Raw genomic sequence first — 18,557 nt, forward strand, 5'->3', positions numbered from 1 at the left:
AAAATAAATCAACATTAAAAAAAAAATTAAAGTCATTGTTTAGATCACCATTATTACGATTTTAGTACATAGTCTTTCAGGTTTTTTGAGGGGGTGTGGGATTGGACCTATGGGCCAATTTTTGTAGGTGAGCTCATATGAGCTCCAATTAAAATTAATATATATGTTTTGGGCGCTTAAGTGGCTCAGTCGGTTGAGTGGCTGACTTCAGCTCAGGTCATGATCTCACAGCTCGAGTTTGAGCCCCGCGTTGGGCTCTGTGCTGACAGCTTGGAGCCTGGATCCTGCTTCAGATCTGTCTCCCTCTCTCTCTGCCCCTAACCCACTTGCATTCTGTCTCTGTCTCTCTCAAAGGTAAATAAACATTAAAAAAATTTAAAAAAAATAAAATTTTTTTTAATGTTTATTTATTTTTGAGAGAGATAGAGACAGAGCATGAGTCGGGGAGGGGCGGAGAGAGGGAGACACAGAATCTGAAGCAGGCTCAAGGCTCTTGAGCTGTCAGCACAGAGCCCGATGCGGGGCTCAAACCCATGGACTGTGGGATCATGACCTGAGCTGAAGCCAGATGCTTAACCAACTGAGCCACCCAGGCCCCAACCAAAGCCAAGGAAACAGTGTTACAAGAATCTTATCATAAAAGTAGGGTCATTTGTTTGTTTGAAGAAAGTAATTCTGAGACTGAAGCCTGTCAACCACTTAAATTCCTATCCTGTCCATCTTTACCTTTACAAATTGATACGAAAGGGGAAAAACAAATATTTAAGCAAATTATAGGGTTTGGTGACTCAGTAGCTATGAAGGAGCTACATGACAAAATACAGTTCAGCATTCTAAGGTGCTGATAAAATGCTTTTAACCCAACTCTAAGAGAAAATATGACCCCAAATTTAAATTTATTTAAGGCATATCTTGCTTATGTGTAAAATGTACTACAATGGGGTTTCATAACAAGGATTTAAAACTATTCCAGCAAATTCTTGGAATTATCTGTAGTATGAGGGCAAGAATTATAGTAAGGATAATTAAAAATCAGATCTCTCATTAACTATTTTAAGCCAATAGTTTTTATCCTCCAATCAAATAATCCTTTTCCCAGCATTATTAAATAGGTACAAAATGCCCTGAATTGAATTTCGGTAACCTCTGATTTTCCTTTAATGACTGGAGAAATACTGAAGGCAAACCAAACTACGTTAGTAGACTGAATAGTCTAGATATTGATATTAAAACAAAATTTTTTAATGTTTATTTTTGAGAGACAGAGAGACAGAGTGTTTGTGAGCAGGGGAGGGGCAGAGAGAGGGGAATTCAAAGCAGGCTCCAGGTTCCACACCGTCAGCACCGAACCTGATGTGGGGCTCGAACTCATGAACGGTGAGATCATGACCTGAGCTGAAGTCAGATGCTTCACCAACTGAGCTGCCCAGGTGCCTCTAGATGTTGATATTTTAAATATGGATATCACTTTAGTAAGATTCTATCTCATTTTCTCATCGGTGTCATATACAAGCAACACAATTACTGTAAAAGTTCAGGCTATTCAAATAAATATGAATCAGGACAACAGAAGACGAGACCGATGTTTTATCTTCTGTTCAATTTTGCAAGTGAAAGATCTGGTTAGATAAAATCTTCCAAGCAAATAAAATAAGTGCTCATGTAAAATTTTTATATATACACAGTAACAGACACATTTATACAAGTTTGAAGGAGAAAAAATAGAAGCAGTTTTAAGTAATCTCCATGTAACCAATTCACGGGATAAACTGATGGTCTTCATCTCCTCAGAAAAGGAGGTGCCTAGGGCAGGCTGCAGGCTTTCAGTTAGTAGGCGTCTATCTGGTGCACCCTTCGCTTTGATTTCCACTTGCCGCAATCTGCGTTTACCAAGTTGCGTAGAGTTTGTTACTATAGGGGCTGAAGAGTATTCTTCGACAACTCACGCCTGCCTAGAAGCTCAGAAGGTGATCTTACTTGGAAATGGCGTCTTTGCAGATGTAACAAAAGTTAAGTATTGAGACAAGATCATACTGTACGTGGGTGGGTCCTGAGTGAGAGTATTCTTATGAGAGAAAGAGCACAGACACACAGAGAAGGCCATGTGAAGACAGAGGCAGAGACTAAGTTTGCTGCTACAAGCTAAGGGACACCTGGGCCACCAGAGGCTGGGAGAGTCAAGAAAGGATTGAACAGTCTTCCCTAGAGCCTTCAGAGGGAGCATGGCCCTGCTGATACCTTGATTTTGGACGTCCAAAATCAAGAATGGTGAGAAGAGAAATTTCTGTTAAGTCACCCAATTAGCAATAATTTGTTACATCGGCTCTAAGAAATTAATAGTTACCAAACTGATTATGCCAGTTGAACTTGTTATCATGAGTATATAAACTGATGACGTGAGTGCGAAGAGCTGTAGTTTCTGTGAAAACTAAGCTGAACTTTGAAAAGACTCGATAAAAGTGTTGTTTTTTTAGGGGCGCCTGGCTGGCTCAGTTGGTGGAGCATGAGACTTCTGATCTCAGGGTTGTGAGCGTGAGCCCCATGTTGGGGGTAGGGACTACTTAAAAATAAAATCTTAAAAAAAAAAAGTGTGTTGCTGTTTTAAAATTTAAAGATATTGGCTAATTGTGGGCAAAACAGTTCTAAAAGATTGGAGGAAAATCTAGCAAAAAGCTACAAGGATTCTGTATCGGTGGCTCACAATTATATAATGGAATGTAGTGCATGTGATCTGCACAAGAAGGAGTTAGAGGGTGCCTCAAAGCAGACCCGTATGAAAAAGGTAGAAAAGACCTGGTCCCTAGATTAAATAAGTGGCAACTAAAGAATATTTATATTTTAAGTTAAAATATCTAAGAATAAGTTTTTTTGTGTGTGATAGATACCCTGCTTTATTTAAGTGACCTTTGGATTAACCAAACTATTGGTCCCAGACAAGAGGGGGTCCTATTGTACTAGGTGAAGACACATTTGTAATATCTAAGGCCAGTTAGCTTCAAATGCATGTGGGTTTTACCTGATCATCTCTTCAACTGCCACGGCGCCACAGACGCAGGTGACTCCAGGTGAAAATTGTCAGCTGATCAGAATACGATCCTTTTTTTTTTTTTTTTTTTTTTTTTTTTTTTACAAGGCCACACCTGTTCAGTCTCAGATATTCCTTGGATGAAATCCTGGGTTAATACTGCTGCCAAGAGATGCAGGCCCTATTACATACACATTCACTAATTTTCCAAAATGCAGTTTTTCCTCCACCCTATTAGAAAATAACATCACTATTTTCTGTCAAATTTGGAAGAGAAATATTTGCTATCTGCAACACTTTTACATCTGTTTCTTTCTTTTTTTAAACATCGTAGACATTACATTTTTTTAAACATTGTTCCTCTGTTGGAGGAACATAAAGCGATGTCACTGACAATATTCTTATGTTACCGAAAATATATCTAATACACTAATGATATGCAACAATTCATTTATTTCTGCCTAATTACCCTTAATTATAAATACAAATATAGATTTACTAGAGACGATGAATTGTTTCTCTTCAGAAGGGAATGCTATTCATTTTTTCTAAACAGAAAAACTAAAGCATCAATTATATTACTAGTTAAAATAAAACTTGAAAACTAGCATATTCTCCCAAAGTAACAGCAAAAATGCTATAGGACAAATAAATTAATGGCTGTAAAGTATTAACTCAACAAAACCATATTTTACTAAAATATTTTATTGCAATAAGATATTTACTGTGCTCAAAATCAGTACAAAGTAAGTTAAAATTATTTACATACAAATGCTGAAACTATAGCTAAAAATAGCCGCTGAGTAACAACAACAGCACAATTTCAGCCTCTAAATCAAATACGTAATTTTCTAAGGATTGTTAACAATGGTAACGAAAAATTACTGATCATGGTTGTTAAATTCACTGGTTTCCATAAAAAGAAATGTCCTTCATCAGGTTTATCTAACGTAAATAACTTATTCCTTTGAAGAGTAACAGAAAAGTCTGATTCATTCATGTATATTATAGTCCAGTGAACTTTATGATTAAATAGTACATTTTCTAAACTTCACAGCTATTTCTCAAACAGATGTTTCCTCTGTATAAATGTCAATGTATACTACATTTCATATTATATATATATAAAAAAAGTATCTACATTAGTTTTTTGTCAGTTTGGAACTAATATCCATGGTGTAACAAAGTATTAACAATTCTGATGTCTACACTGTGTATACTCAGATATGCTCACAAAAACTAGTCTGTTGATGACTTTAAAAAAATAGATTAAGATGCCAAATAAATCTATTTTATTACGAAATGAAGACTTTGATTAAGAATATATTTTTATTAGGCATTTCGGTAACAAATCATTACCCTATATATAGTTGATTCATTCAGTGTATTTTTAAAAGTAAATGAATTCCATTGCAGTTTTTCTGGAAGGAAAAGAAATCATTTCTCCAGTTGTTGAGGAGTGCTAAAAGCTTCATACACATTAGCAGCAAAGTCTTTCACTTGCTCCATCATCAACAGATCCTAGCAAAGATGACAATAAAACATGACAGTTTGTAACAAGTGTGGATAATTTAAATCCATTTCTGCAATCAAGCAATAAATTTAGCTTTAAGTTTTGTGGCAGTAAGGCCAAAAAGAAAATCACTTAATGCAAGGAATATTTTTTCGCATAAGAAATTCTAGGAGATACTTCTTGCTTAGGTTCTTGTATGAGGAATGGTGGGTGTGGTAAGTATTCAGTGTGACTCCGAGAAGAAGACCCAGAAGAGTCTTCAAACGGACTTGTGTATGCCATGTGCTGGGTAAGTATTTGTTCCATAAATGATTACAGTACTAACGATACAAGTGTCAAGGTACCCTGGCTGGAAGCTGACATAACATGGTTGTAAGGTATGTTACTTTTTAGAAGATCTAACCTAGAATGTATGTAGCATGCCATGGGTTCTGCGTACACAAACATAAACTACATACACATACTTCAGAACAAGGGTTCTTAACGGATTTGTGAATGCAAAAACAAGAATTACATTTTTATTTTCATTAACCTTTAAAATCTAGCACTTCTTTCAATTATGAAATTGACAACTGTGACAGCAGGAACATGCTATGCATTTGTCTTCAGTGGAAATAAGACATTGTCACATCATATGATAATTGTGGAAGATACACGAACTGCCATTACATCTTGTTATTTAATGCATGAACAAAGAGGCAATACTGCTACTTCATAAAGTTGATTTTAAAAAGTATTTTGAAAACTGTATGTAATTAATTGGTTTTCTTTAAAACCTATGTATTTTATGATATGCATTTACACACATTATTCTGAGAAGGGGTCCATAGGCTTCACCAGATTGTGAAAAGATCTATGACACAGAAACATTTAAGTGCCTCTCTGGGCATCAGAGAAACAGTAAATGAAAAATGAATCTATGCTTTGTGTTCTCTGTTTCTTAAGTATCAGAAAACTCAAGTGAACTTTAGACCAGTCTTGACCTCAACAAATTCATGGTTAAAGTCTCTAAAGACAACTTGGCATTTTATAGTTAAATATGAGTTAACATAGAGATTATGCTTAAAAGAACTCGTCAATCAATAATGTAGTATATAACCTACATTCAGTCACACTAAAAATCTTTGAACATTAATATCAATGGTATTTTTATTAGATTGAACTCTTTTGCTTTCATTATCAATTACACAGATTTTAATTACTGTGGTACATAAATTACTTAAGCCTTCAAGCTGCAGGTGGTGTATTTTGCCTGGTTGTATTTCCCACTGGCCTGCCAAGATGAATAGCCTACAGATGAAGCCAGACTCTTGCGAAACTGGAGAAAGGTGAAGTTAAGGTTTAAGTGCCAAAAGTCACAAACTTTTTTCTCACACTGATATACATGTGAAAATTAATTTAATATGAAATTAAAAATTTTAAACTAAGTTTTTAATAAAATCTGAGCTTAAGTTAAGCGAAATGAGATTAGCCTTACTCCCTCTTCCTTCTGCAATATGAATGCCTGTCATGGGTGACAGAGATGACAAAGACAACTGAAGAGAACAGTGAGGCAAAATAAGCATGTAAAGGACACAGTAACGACACCATATAGAGAAAGAAACAATCTGTAGTCTTAGTTCTTTTCATGTTGCCAAGCAGAAAGTCCACAGAAGATAATCTAACTTGTCTGAGACACATGGTACCAAGAAGATGCCAGCTTTACGCTTAGCCTGCAGTCTCCTCCCTGTACATTTCTGCAGTAGTTTGGAATTGAGGTGTATTGCAAACAAGTTTCTAATTCTAATACAAGTTTTAGTCTTCTAAAAGTATTGCAACTTGGTTGCAGGGACCCAGAAAAACTGTGTGGGTCCAGAGTTCTTATTTCAATAATATTTGCCTTACTTAATGCATTCCAAAATGGTTTTCTAAGGAAGGATTGAGTTTTAGGTAGTACTGTCTACAGAACTTTTCATGAGCAGATTATTGGTGCATTCTTAATAGTCATATTGATTAATACTAAAATGCTTTACTTCTCCAAGACAATTTTTTAGTTTTTCTCAAAATTTGAGGAACTAGATCACGGTCTCATGACTCAATCTTATTACTAACATAGTTTCATGCCAACCAGAATGTATGTAAAATGTAGTCCAACTGGTGTTGGACTAGAATATGGGGAAAGGTATTCCCAACCTCATAAATTTGCTATATTTTTGTTCTCATGGGGCATTCTACCACACTCTACATGTGATTTAAGTTTTGGTTTCTTTGAACAAATACCACAGGAGAGAAATGTAATTTTATGTCAGACCAATATAACCACAACCAAAAATACAATGTTTTTAAATAATACCTCCAAGCTTTCTTCTTACCTGAACAAAATGACTAGGTGTTTCACTGCAAACTGAATGGATCTGTCCATTTACTATTGGAATTATCTTAGCTAATGGCAGGCTGACACTGGAAAGACTGAAAAATCATCATAGTAATAATTATTTTCTGAAATTATCTTACAGGATCTTAACATTTTAATTATAACACAATATAGTAACTGAAGAGTATTCACAAAATGTATTAAGAAGAAAATAAAAACCATGCACAATTCTACCCCTTAGAAATAACAACTGCAACCGACATCATGGTTAACTTCTTCCAGTAATTTTTATACATATCTGTGCTTTTTAAAAAAAGCTTATTTATTTTTGAGACAGAGCGAGACTGAACATGTGCCTTAGTATGGGAGGGACAAAGAGAGGGAGAGAGAGAATCCCAAGCAGACTCCGTGCTGTCAGTGCAGAGCCCGGACGTGGGACTCGATCCTGGGAACTGTGAGATCATGACCTGAGCTGAAATCTAGAGTCGCTCAACTGACTGAGCCACACGGGGTCCCCTTTTGTTTGTTTTTTTAAACACAAGACTCTAACTTCCCAGCAATATTGTTTTGTATTTCTATTAAAGTTATGAACATTTTCCATCTTATTAAAAGTTCTTCACCAAAGTTTTAATCTACTTTTTAATGATTATAAAAAGTAATTCATCCTCTAGCTGTGACAATTTATTTATTCACTTATTAAAAAATTTTTAATGTTTATTTTTGAAAGAGAGAGAGAGAGGGAGAGAGAAAACAAACACAAGTGGGGGAGGGGCAGAGAGAAGGATACAGAGAATCCCAAGCAGGCTGCTCACTGTCAGTGCAGAGCCTGACACGGGGTTCAATCTCACAACTGTGAGATCATGACCTGAGCCAAAACCAAGTCAGATGCTTAACCAACTGAGCCACCCAGGCACCCCAGACTATCCTAAAATTTCTTTAAAAAAATTTTTTTTTCAATGTTTATTTATTTTTGAGAGAAAGAGACAGAGTGTGAGTGGGAAAGGGGCAGAGAGAGAGGGAGACACAGAATCTGAAGCAGCCTCCAGGCTCTGAGCTGTCAGCACAGAGCCCGACGCAGGGCTCAAATTCACGAGCCGTGAGATCATGACCTGAGCTGAAGTCGGATGCTTAGCCGACTGAGCCACTCAGGCACCCCATCCTAAAATTTCTTAAGTGTGTCTACTTCTCCCCATTGTCAAACCTAGTCAAGGCTAAGCAGTTTCTTTGGTATGGACTATAGCAGTGACCTAACTTGTAAGTGCTCAACAATCACTTACAATAAGTTGGGTGAATAAATGAATAAATGTTGGTGTGATTATGTGTGATACAATGACTGTTAAATGATGAAACACTTTGGAAACAAATATGAAATAATTTTTATGTGAGTTATACTCAGGTTTATTATGTTAAACATAATACTTCACACCTCAGGCTACCCCAGAAATTTCCTTTCAAACATCATGAAAATGCTGAAGCTATGCTGTGTAACCATATGCTAATCTAACCAGTGTTCTATGCTGAGATTTGAGGCAATGGATAAAAAGAAAACAGGAGTGCAGAGATTTATGTATTCCTGAGAAAATTAGGCATTATTCTCCTTCTTGGTAGCATTTTTCAGAATGTCATGTTTTTGTTTACATGTTTGATGTCTCTCTTTGTATATTACTTTTTCTTCATTAGAAACTGAAGACACCACTACCGTACAAGGTCTGTGAGGTTAGGTACAGTGGCTATTTTACTAACTGTATTTTATCCCAGCACTTGGTAAAGTTTCCTTCTCCATAAAGCAATCTAAGTGATTCTATAATGTAAGTCCCATCATATCACTCTCCTGCCACTTCTCTAGTGGCTTCCCAGCATTCTCAAGCTGACAACCATAATCTGTATGTGCTGAATTCTCCAACTTGGTCTCACATCACCCTTCTCCTAGTTCCATCTGTTCAGCTACCACACCAGCTTCTTCCAGGTCCTCAAGTGAACCTTGGTCCTCCACTTTTCAAAGTCTTTGCCCTGTGGCTTCTGCCCTAAATGTCAACTGCCTCGCTCTAGTCCAAGGCCATATTTAATGCTCATCTTTTAATTCTCAGTTCAAATTATTTCCTCAGGGGAACTGCATGACATTCCATGTTTGTTCAAATACTTTTATTACATGTTCAATGTTCTTTTCCTTCTAATACTTATCATAGTTTGTACACCTGTTTGTCTATTTCTCCTACTAGACTGTAAGATCCATGAGGACAGAGACCTAGTTCAGTGCTTGATACATAGTAGTTGTTTAACAAATAGATGCCAGATGAATGGACAAACTGGCATCTCTGTCTCCTCTCTTCTGAGTTCATGTCTATGGCCATTTCTTCTTTGTGTGTTTCTTTCCTTAACTGATATGTCCACAATGCTATTAACCTCTTTGTATAATACACACAGTTTGCAAACATTTCCACCAACATATCATTTGCATTCAATAGCAGTATAAAACTAATAAAACCTGTTTGATCTGTAAGTTTAAAGTTTTACAGCCACACCTATCATTTTCTTTTGTAAAGTTCTTTACTTTCATTCTTAGAAGAGCTTTCTCCATCTTGAGCTCTGACAAATATTCATCTGTTCATTTATGTTTTTTATGTTTATTTATTTTTGAGAGAGAGAAACCAGGGGAGGGACAGATAGAGAGGGAGACAAAGAATCTGAAGCAGACTCCAGGCCCCAGCTGTCAGCACAGAGCCCAAGGTGGGGCTCGAATTCATGAACCGTGAGATCATGATCTGAGCTGAAGTAAGACACTTAACCAACTGAACCACCCAGGTGCTCCATATTCATTTATGTTTTTATTGTTTAAACCTCTTGAATTTTTTTTGGCTATCTGTGTGGTACCAAAGAGTCTAACTTTATTATTATTATTATTAATTTACATCAGTCGTTGTAAAATGACTAATCTGTCTTACTATCATTTGCTAAATAACACGTCTTCCTCACTTTCATCATGTACTAATATCCTCCTGTATATTTTTGAGACTGTTTCTGGATTTTACATCCTGTCTCAATGGTTTATCTATTATGAATAACAGATTATTCTAATAATTGCACCTTATATATTTTATAGGGAAAGTATACTTATCGCTTACTTTTCTAATCATTTCTTGAATATATTATGTGCATATAGTATATGTAGTATATACAAGAATACAGTAAAACCTTAGTTTGCAAGCATAATTTGTTCCGGAAACATGCTTGTAATCCAAAGCACTCATATATCAAAATGAATTTCAAGAACCATTGGCTCAGCTGTGATCATGTGACATTCAGTGTCACGTACCATCTCTCGTTTATCAAGTTAAAATTTATTAGAAATGTTTGCTCATCTTGTGGAACATTCTCAGAACAAGTTACTTGCAATCCAGGGTTTTACTGTATACACATATATAATACATACACCCATATATAATTTGTTTTTGTTAGTTAGCATCACTTTTCAGTTGATTCTCTTGAATCAACTGAGGGTTCTGCATCATTAATTGGAGTACACATAATTAATGATATTTTGTCTCTTTACTGATAATTGGAAATATTTTTTCTTGGCTTATTGTAATGGCTAGAACTTTCACAACATGTTAAACAATAGGAATAACGGTAGGCATAATGAAAATATTTCTAGTATTAAGTCATGGAGTATAAAGTAGGTTATCGATATAGAAAAGAAAAAAAACTTAAGCTAGGAAATATCTACTGAATACTTAGAGTATGTAACAAAATATGAAAGGGCATAAAATAGTTTCTGACTTTGTGAGGAGGCTTAAAATATAACTGAGGAATACGATTCCCGTTCTAGGTGAAAAATGTAGGTTGTACAGGAAAGTACAGTAGTGAGTACTATAGGGAGTTCAAACAAGAAGACTACAATGGCTATGTGGTTATAACACATTTTTTATAACTCTTCAGTGTATAAAATCAAGTACTTGTGTAAAACAACTGTTATAATTCTTTATCACTACTCAGGAAATAACTAATACCTTGCTAGGTAGAGATTATAGTGAAGTTTTATTAATCAGAGCACCTTGATTTAGGGAAGTATATAGGGGCTGAAATTTATTTTTGTATCACTTAAAAGAGTTCCTAAAAAAGATTTTAGGGTGATATTTGTCTCAGAAAATACATTTTATGGCTGTAAGCATTCCAAATCCTCAATGCTAATTGGAAATTATTCTTTTTATACAATAAAGAAGAGTTCCAAAGAAATGAATAATTTCTTGCCCTATGTATTTAAGAATTGAATTGGATATTGCACATACATACTTCATATCACTTACTGTTTATCTTAATTTTAATGGACCAATTTATAGTCAGTTAACATTGATTTAGTAGCTATTATTTTCTGAGTTTAATATAAAAAACTTCAAAGCAGGTTATTAAAGAGTATAAATTCTAATAGGAGAGCCAAGGTACTCATGCTGAGATAAGGATATAATAAAACCATATGATACATTTTAGCAGAATGAATGCATGACTTAGAAATAATTATGATTAAAATTACTAACAATTACACTAAATACTCCCAATCTTACAAGAAGAGCTAAAAATGAATACATTATGTTGTTGTAAAAGTAGGAGATAATTCATGAAATAGGAATCTATAACAAGAATGCCTGCTTATCATAATGGCCAAACTACTGAATTACGTAGGCCAATTATGGCTTGCAGTACTTAAATATGTTTTCAGTTTTATATTCTAAAGAGCTAAAAAAAAAAAACAAACCCAACAATCTTAAGAATTGGGATTTGGCCTGCAGAAAGACAGCTTGACAACCTAAGTATTTCTATATGGTGGCAAAATTTTGGGAAGAAATGAGGTTTTTAATACTGAATTCAGAAGGAGTTTCTACTAATGAAGGAGTCATTAGTTTAAGGGAGTTTAATTTGTTGAAAGTGATCAATCAAATTTATCCTCTATGATTTTTTTATTACCTGGAACAAAAACACATCCAAAGCACTCCTTTGTTAGAGCCTTCATTACTCACAACATTTTATGTCATCTTACCTACTCATGGAGTTGCTACGTTGCAGTTCCTGTTCAGTAGGTCGAAAGAACTCAGCCATGTTGTCTAGCAGTCTGCTAAAACCTCGGTTTAAACATGTATTCAAAACTGTACTAAAATCTGGACTACACAAAAAAAGAAGGATAGATTGCGTTTTAGATTCTCAGTGGAAAAGGAAATAAATTCAATAAGTATGTTGTTATCTTTGACAGCCACCAACATTTCTAGTCACAACCTACTTTTTATAGCCTAAAATGCTGTTAAGAATATATCAAGGGGTTAATCTTTAAAAATTAAGCATAAAAAGGAAGTTTATTATTTAGCACAACAAAACGAGAATTTGCATCCATTTTGCCAGATTTTCTTTTATTATTCAGCACTTTGTACAATGTGTTTTCAAGAATTTCAGTAACAGTATTACTTCTCTTCAAGGAACTCCTGAAGAAGAATCATCTTATAGTCACAGATACTGGTTTGCTTCACATATTCTATCATGACAACTCAGAAAATTTTGGCATCATGTACAGGTGAGAAACTGGATACTTAGGGATGAAGAAATTTGTCCAAAGGTATATATAATTAGTAAGTGGGGAGCTAGAATTTGAACCCAGGCCTTTCTGTTTTTAAAGTTCAAGCTCTTTTTGTTATGCTACGTTAGTATCTCACAAAACCTCTTTGATATAAAGAATAATATACATATGCTATTAAAGTTAGAAAATGCCTACTTCAACAGATTAGTTTGATCTTTGAAATGCAGAAATCTTAAACCAGACCAGCTCATGGGAGTGGTGGGCTAGGGGCTATCCATCTGGGAATTATCAGCATACAGACAGTAGTTAAAGCCGTGTATGAAATTGCTTAGGGCAGCTGAGGATGAAATAAGAACAAATACCTTGGAAAACGAATGTTTACAAGAAAGACGGACATAGAGGAAACTAGAAGAAATAATCTGAATACAGGGAGAGAAATCAGGAAATGACACTTATGGAAGCCACACGAGAAAAGAATTTCAAGAAAGGCTTAATCAACAGTGTTAATCATCAGAGAAAAGTTAAAAAAGGTGAACATCACAGGTTGATCAGTTTTGGCAAAAGATCACTGATGACCTTTTCTAAAACTTCGTGGAGTGAGGTGGTGAAAACCTGAGTAAGAAAAAATGTGAAAAAAAGAAGAAAGAAAAAAGAAAAAATGTGGAGAAGGCGATCGTAGAAAGTCTGAGTTAACCTTTAAATTTGTTGATTTTCATCACATTATGAAAATATCTTAGAGGCAGAGGATATAATTTCCTCAGGAAACAGAACTGGAGAAAGTGGTCTTAAATTATCCTTAGGATAAAAGAAATTTCCAGATTCTCCAGTGATAAAACCACCTCGAAGAGTTAAGTGGCTCCACCGAGGCTGAATAGCTAACAAACAGGAAAGTCCATCTTCAATCTAGGTCTTCCAGTCTCCTAATGCATAGTCTGGTGCTTTCTCCATTGTTAACACCCTAGCTGTGTTCTGGGTGACTTAAAATAGTAATACTCAATTTAGGGAAGATGTGAGATTTTTATCACTCAAAGTGTGCGTGTGTGGCGGGGGGTGGGGGGGAGGTGTACATAGATCAGCACATGTACACATGTGGTACCATGAGGATTAGCTGGAGCTGGCTACCTCCAGCTCACAAGTGCATTTCTCCCCAACTCCCCAACTCCTCAAGTCAGTATCAAGTGATTTCAAGTTGGTAGTCAGAACGGCTGCAGCTACAATTTCAGTTTCTGTTCTGTTTTGTTTTTAAATGCTAGTTGTTAAACATTTCCTTACATACTGGGTCTACCAGAATCACCTCTGAAAGCTTTTTTTCAAAATATAAATGCTAACTATCTTCCAGTCCCTCAACTAGTATTTCAGATTCTCTAGCCTAAGGAAGTGGGTGAGGAAGGCATGGGCATCTTGAAACAAATCCATTTTTCTCATTACCTTAATAAAAGAATTAGGAAATCCTACCTAAATGCAGGAGAATAGATTCAAAATGTAATTTTCACAAGATACCATGTTGCATATGTTGTTCAGGAAAAACTAAAAAAACGGTCGTAAGTACATTCAAATAGAAACACATGTTTTCTGTTACAAGTAGTATACATACCTTTCCAACATGTCTCTGGTTTCATTGAGTAGTTTAATAGTGGTGACGTCTCTAGGAGAAAGCCCACAGGCCTGTGAAATTAAAATGCCATACTTTAGGGTTTCAAATATTAATACAGGTATGATGACAGTAATCATATTAATAAACCTCAAGAGTTCAGAAAATCTACAAGTCTATGTTCTATCAACAATGAAGAAATGTTAAACTAAGAAAAAAAAAAACAACTGTAAAAGTTCATGTGTACAGGTAAGTACTATTTAAAACATGAGTTAGTATCTTAGTTTTCGTAAATAATGTTGCAATGAACATAGGGGTGCATATTATCTTTTCAAATTAGTGTTTTTATTTTCTTTGGGTAAATACCCAATAGAATTATTTGCTCATACAATATTTCTATACATACACACAATGGAATATTACACAGCCATAAAAGGATGAGACTGTGACACCTGAGACAACACAGATGGATCTAGAGGGTATTATGTTAGGTCAAATAAGTCAGACTAAGAAAGACAAATACCATATAATTTCCCTCACATGTGGAATATAAAAAAATGAATAAATAAAAAGCACAATCAGACCTTTATAGAGAAAAAACTGACATAAACTGAGACCATATAGGGAACAAACTGATGGTTGCCAGAGGGGAGGGTGGTGAGGGGTTGGGCAAGATGGGTGAAGGTCAGTGTGAGATATAGGCTTCCAGTTACGGAATAAGTAGGTCACGGGAATAAAAAGCACAGCATAAAGAATATAGTCAATGATGCTCCCATAGGGATATATGGGGACAGAAGGTAGTTACCCTTCTGGTGAACACAGCATAACGTATAAATTTGTGGAATCTCTATGCTGTACATGTGAAACTAATGTAACATTGTGTGTCAACTGTACTAAAAAAATGAGTCAAAGTAAAATTATACTTTATAAGATCCTTGTTTATCTGGCCCCTCTTGAACACATTTCTAGAATATATTTACAATGAAAACGATTGTCTTTTCAGGTTGCAGAGGCCTGGCATTTTTTTTTCTTTTATTGGTAAAACATTTTATTAAAATGTGTGTCTTTTTTCATCAAGTCTAGTCTAGTCTGGAGCTCTGTGTGCCCTTTTGATCTAAAGTTTCAGGGTTTAATTCAGTGCAGGTAAGATCTGGTCTGTCATTCCTTTCTTCAACTATTCTTTTGAATCTTTTTTTTTTTTTTTTTTTTTTTAGCTCCACTGTTGAATTTTAAAATTTGGAAACTGTTTTATCATTCCAGAAAGTTTTTTTAATACTCTCATTGCATGTCCTTGAGATTCTAATTTGTAAGTAAGTTTTCTCCTATTTCTTTCATTAATTCTGTTCTATCCATTCTGTTTGTTCAGTTTAGCCTCTATCCTGTAGGTCACAGGGTTCCCTCAAATGGCAGCAACCTTTATTTGGCCTACTCATGAAGGTAGGGTCTCTGAGCACCCGAACAGTTCTACCTTTGGGGTATCTAGGGGAGGGAAAAACAGCAGGCAAGGAAAACCATGGCAATATTTGTTCTAATGGAGTCTCTAGGTTAAGGCATGGCTTAGGAGCCTCTCTGGTTTGTCAAATAAGATATCCTTCTCTTAACTGTAAAGAATGGGTATAACCCAATTACATATGAAAAAAAACCCAATAATTATTAAAAAACGAGATATTATAACCTGCAATCTTTGACATTTTTCTTGTTTGTTTATTTTGCACACAAGCTGGGGAGGGGCAGAGGGAGAAGCAGAGAGAGAAGCCCAAGCAAGCTGCATGCCCAGCGCATATCATGACCTGGGAGGAAAATCAAGAGTCAGATGCTCAAGCGACTGAGCCACCCAGGCACCTCTTTCTTCCTCTTCGTCTATAAGTAATTTAAATCACAACTTCCCAGGACACACCAGTGTGCAGCAACACCATAAATGGTAACTGTCAGAGTAGGTCTTCTTTGTTTCTCAGTTGGATGACGAGAACTCCCTTCCGTCTATTTTGATACTGCCATCACTGCTTCATTTTAAAAAGCAGATTGTGTAATTGTGGTAGTGGCCTGATTAAAATGGATCTTTGTCTATAAACTGAAGTTTGGACTCTTCATCTTGGCATACAAAGCTCTTCATGATCTTGCCCCAGCTATCAGCTATATCCTCCGTTACTGCATCTCTTATAAATACGGTTTAGCCACATGAACTGAATTTGTCTCCTGTATTCCCCAAATATAATGAACATATGTGTCTTGTTCATTTTATATATGAATCATCCATCATGGTGTCTATCACATAACTAATACTCAATAAAAATCTGCTGAATATCTAATCTAAAATTATGTTTCTAAGTAGAAATTAGTCATAATTGCTGTTTGTTTTCTAAATTAATGAAGTTTGAAGTAAATGAGATACAGGGCTTTACTTATTTATCTTTTAAAGTTTATTTGTTTATTTTGAGAGAGACAGATAGCGCTAGTAGGGGAAGGGCAGAGAGAGGAGAGAGAATCCCAACTAGGCTCTGTGCTGTCAGCACAGAGCCCCATGCGGGGCTCAAACCCACACAACTGTGAGATCATGACCGGAGCCTAAACTAAGAGGTAAACACTTAACTGACTGAGCCACCCAGGTGCCCCTGAAATACATGGTTTTAAATCAATTACATTTCAAGAGCCTCAGAATTCTAAATTTCAAGGGATAGTACAAAATTTTTAAAAATTCAGAGTAACTGGTTTAGTTACATGGTTATGAATTAATCACCTGAACTGCTAATGGAGTTTCTTCATCTGGCATCATATAATGGCATAACAAAGATTTGGATCCGTCTTTATTAACCCAAGAAGAAGATTTATGCTGCTCCACGAGATCTCGGATTTCTTTTAGTTTTTGCTCCAAGTCCAAGAGGGACAAAGAATGTTTAAGAGAAACACTAGAAACAGAGAAAAGGGAAATAGGATAAACTGAAGCTATACACTCTTTTCTTAACAGGTTGCTCTCTGAGATCTAGTCAAACCTGAAAGCGCTGACTGAAATCACTACCGTATATTACAAAATCAGCCATCAGTTCAGTGTCATTATCTCAGAGCCACATCAAATCTTGTGGCAGATTTCATAAGAATCTTTAAAGTATCATCACTTTGAATATATTTTAATATGTATTTGATGTTTCAGCCCACTGTAATTATAGATACTGCTGATATAAATGGAAGACAACAGGCTCAGAGGCAGATTTGAAAGTAGGTCTTTTATCTCTGACCCAAATGTTTCTGGTTTGTTTGGAAGTCAATCAATAAACAATGAAACATTAAAACTTTCCCCTTAGTATCAAAAGATTGACACTAACAAAGAAAATGGATTCACAACGCAGTATCCCAGGGCTGTGTCTGTATTAGGTTACAAAGAATTTCACAAACCACCATTTGTCAAATCACCAGCTTCACTAGAACAATTCTAATTTGTCTTTTATTCACCAGAATCAGGAAGTTAGAGAAGCCACAGCAAAATGCCTTACCTTCCTAAAATCTTCTGCACAGCTTGTTTAATGACAGTGATCAATTCTGTCAGGCCTATTAAAAGAAAAACAAAAGGCTTGTTCACTTTTTGAATTCCTCAAAAACACAAATGAACAAATTAAAATTAGTTTCCAGGTCACAAATAAGAATCTTACCATCTCCAAGGAGGTGTTGAATACTTGATAAATACTGCTGTTGGACATCTGGGGGAGCAAGAACTGTCTGTACAAAACAGAAATAAGGTTAAATCACCCAATATTACTAGTAAATAAATAATATAAAAGTTTACGATCACATGAAATATAAGATATGTATTTTAGAGGGGAGCCTGGGTGGTTCAGTCAGTCAAGTGTCTGACTCTTGATGTTGGCTCAGGTCATACTCTCGCTGTCGTGAGATACAGCCCTGCTTTAGGGTCCACTGGGCTGAGTGTGGGGCCTGCTTGGGATTCCATCTTTCCCTCTCTCTCTGCCCCTCTCCCTCCAAAATAAATAAATAAACTGTTTAAAAAAGAAAAAAATATATTTTATACAAATTATCAAGATAAGTAATATTCAGCTAAATTTTGAACCTCTTGGGAAAAAGGGCAGTATCTATGAAGGTCGATTAAACTTACAGTGCCATTTTTGCCAACTGCTGCATTATCCAGGTAAATATATCCACCAATTATGTTTAACTGGACTCGCAAAAGAACAACCAGCATACAAGTACTGTATACTGCTACGATACTTCTTGTGAAACCTTCACAGAGAAAAGAAAACCATTTGGTACTATTATGAAAACAAACAAATGTGTAAAATGACAAACTAACTCTATGGTTATTTTCTCACAACATGACTTTAAAAATAGATTTGTAAATGTTTTAAGGACAAAAATATATCAATTCAAAATATTCATAATTTCCTTACAACTTGGTTGCTTAATGTAAATTAGATATGATCCCTTAATTGAAACAATAACCAATATATTAAGTGAAAGGTTATATATATATTGTTAGCTTAGAAAGGAGAACAAGGAAGGACTGGG

At 35.5% G+C, this 18,557-nt stretch overlaps 1 protein-coding gene across 4 annotated transcripts in view; it reads right to left on the reverse strand.

The window, feature by feature from the left end:
- Window positions 1-1,651: 1,651 nt before the first annotated feature.
- Window positions 1,652-18,557, reverse strand: part of PEX3 (peroxisomal biogenesis factor 3) — a 34,972-nt gene continuing 18,066 nt past the window's right edge. The window contains exons 5-13 of one of the 4 annotated variants that reach the window (XR_002074064.2): window positions 18,148-18,272; window positions 17,687-17,753; window positions 17,531-17,585; window positions 16,780-16,948; window positions 14,046-14,116; window positions 11,924-12,046; window positions 6,890-6,986; window positions 4,385-4,546; window positions 1,652-3,184 (exon numbers count right to left, since the gene is read on the reverse strand). Coding sequence is in view for 2 of the 4 variants with exons in the window: in XM_019425087.2 (XP_019280632.1) it covers window positions 4,463-4,546; window positions 6,890-6,986; window positions 11,924-12,046; window positions 14,046-14,116; window positions 16,780-16,948; window positions 17,531-17,585; window positions 17,687-17,753; window positions 18,148-18,272 (791 nt within the window). In the remaining 2 variants the exon portion in view is untranslated. Of the gene's footprint in view, window positions 3,188-3,712; window positions 4,547-6,889; window positions 6,987-11,923; window positions 12,047-14,045; window positions 14,117-16,779; window positions 16,949-17,530; window positions 17,586-17,686; window positions 17,754-18,147; window positions 18,273-18,557 lie in introns of those variants that run through there. The other 3 variants (XR_002074063.2, XM_019425087.2, XM_019425088.2) reach the window with 3 other exon arrangements.

The sequence above is a fragment of the Panthera pardus genome, unplaced genomic scaffold (assembly GCF_024362965.1).
Source record: "Panthera pardus isolate Hobbes unplaced genomic scaffold, ASM2436296v1 HiC_scaffold_17, whole genome shotgun sequence".
NCBI classification, from domain to species: Eukaryota; Metazoa; Chordata; class Mammalia; order Carnivora; family Felidae; genus Panthera; species Panthera pardus.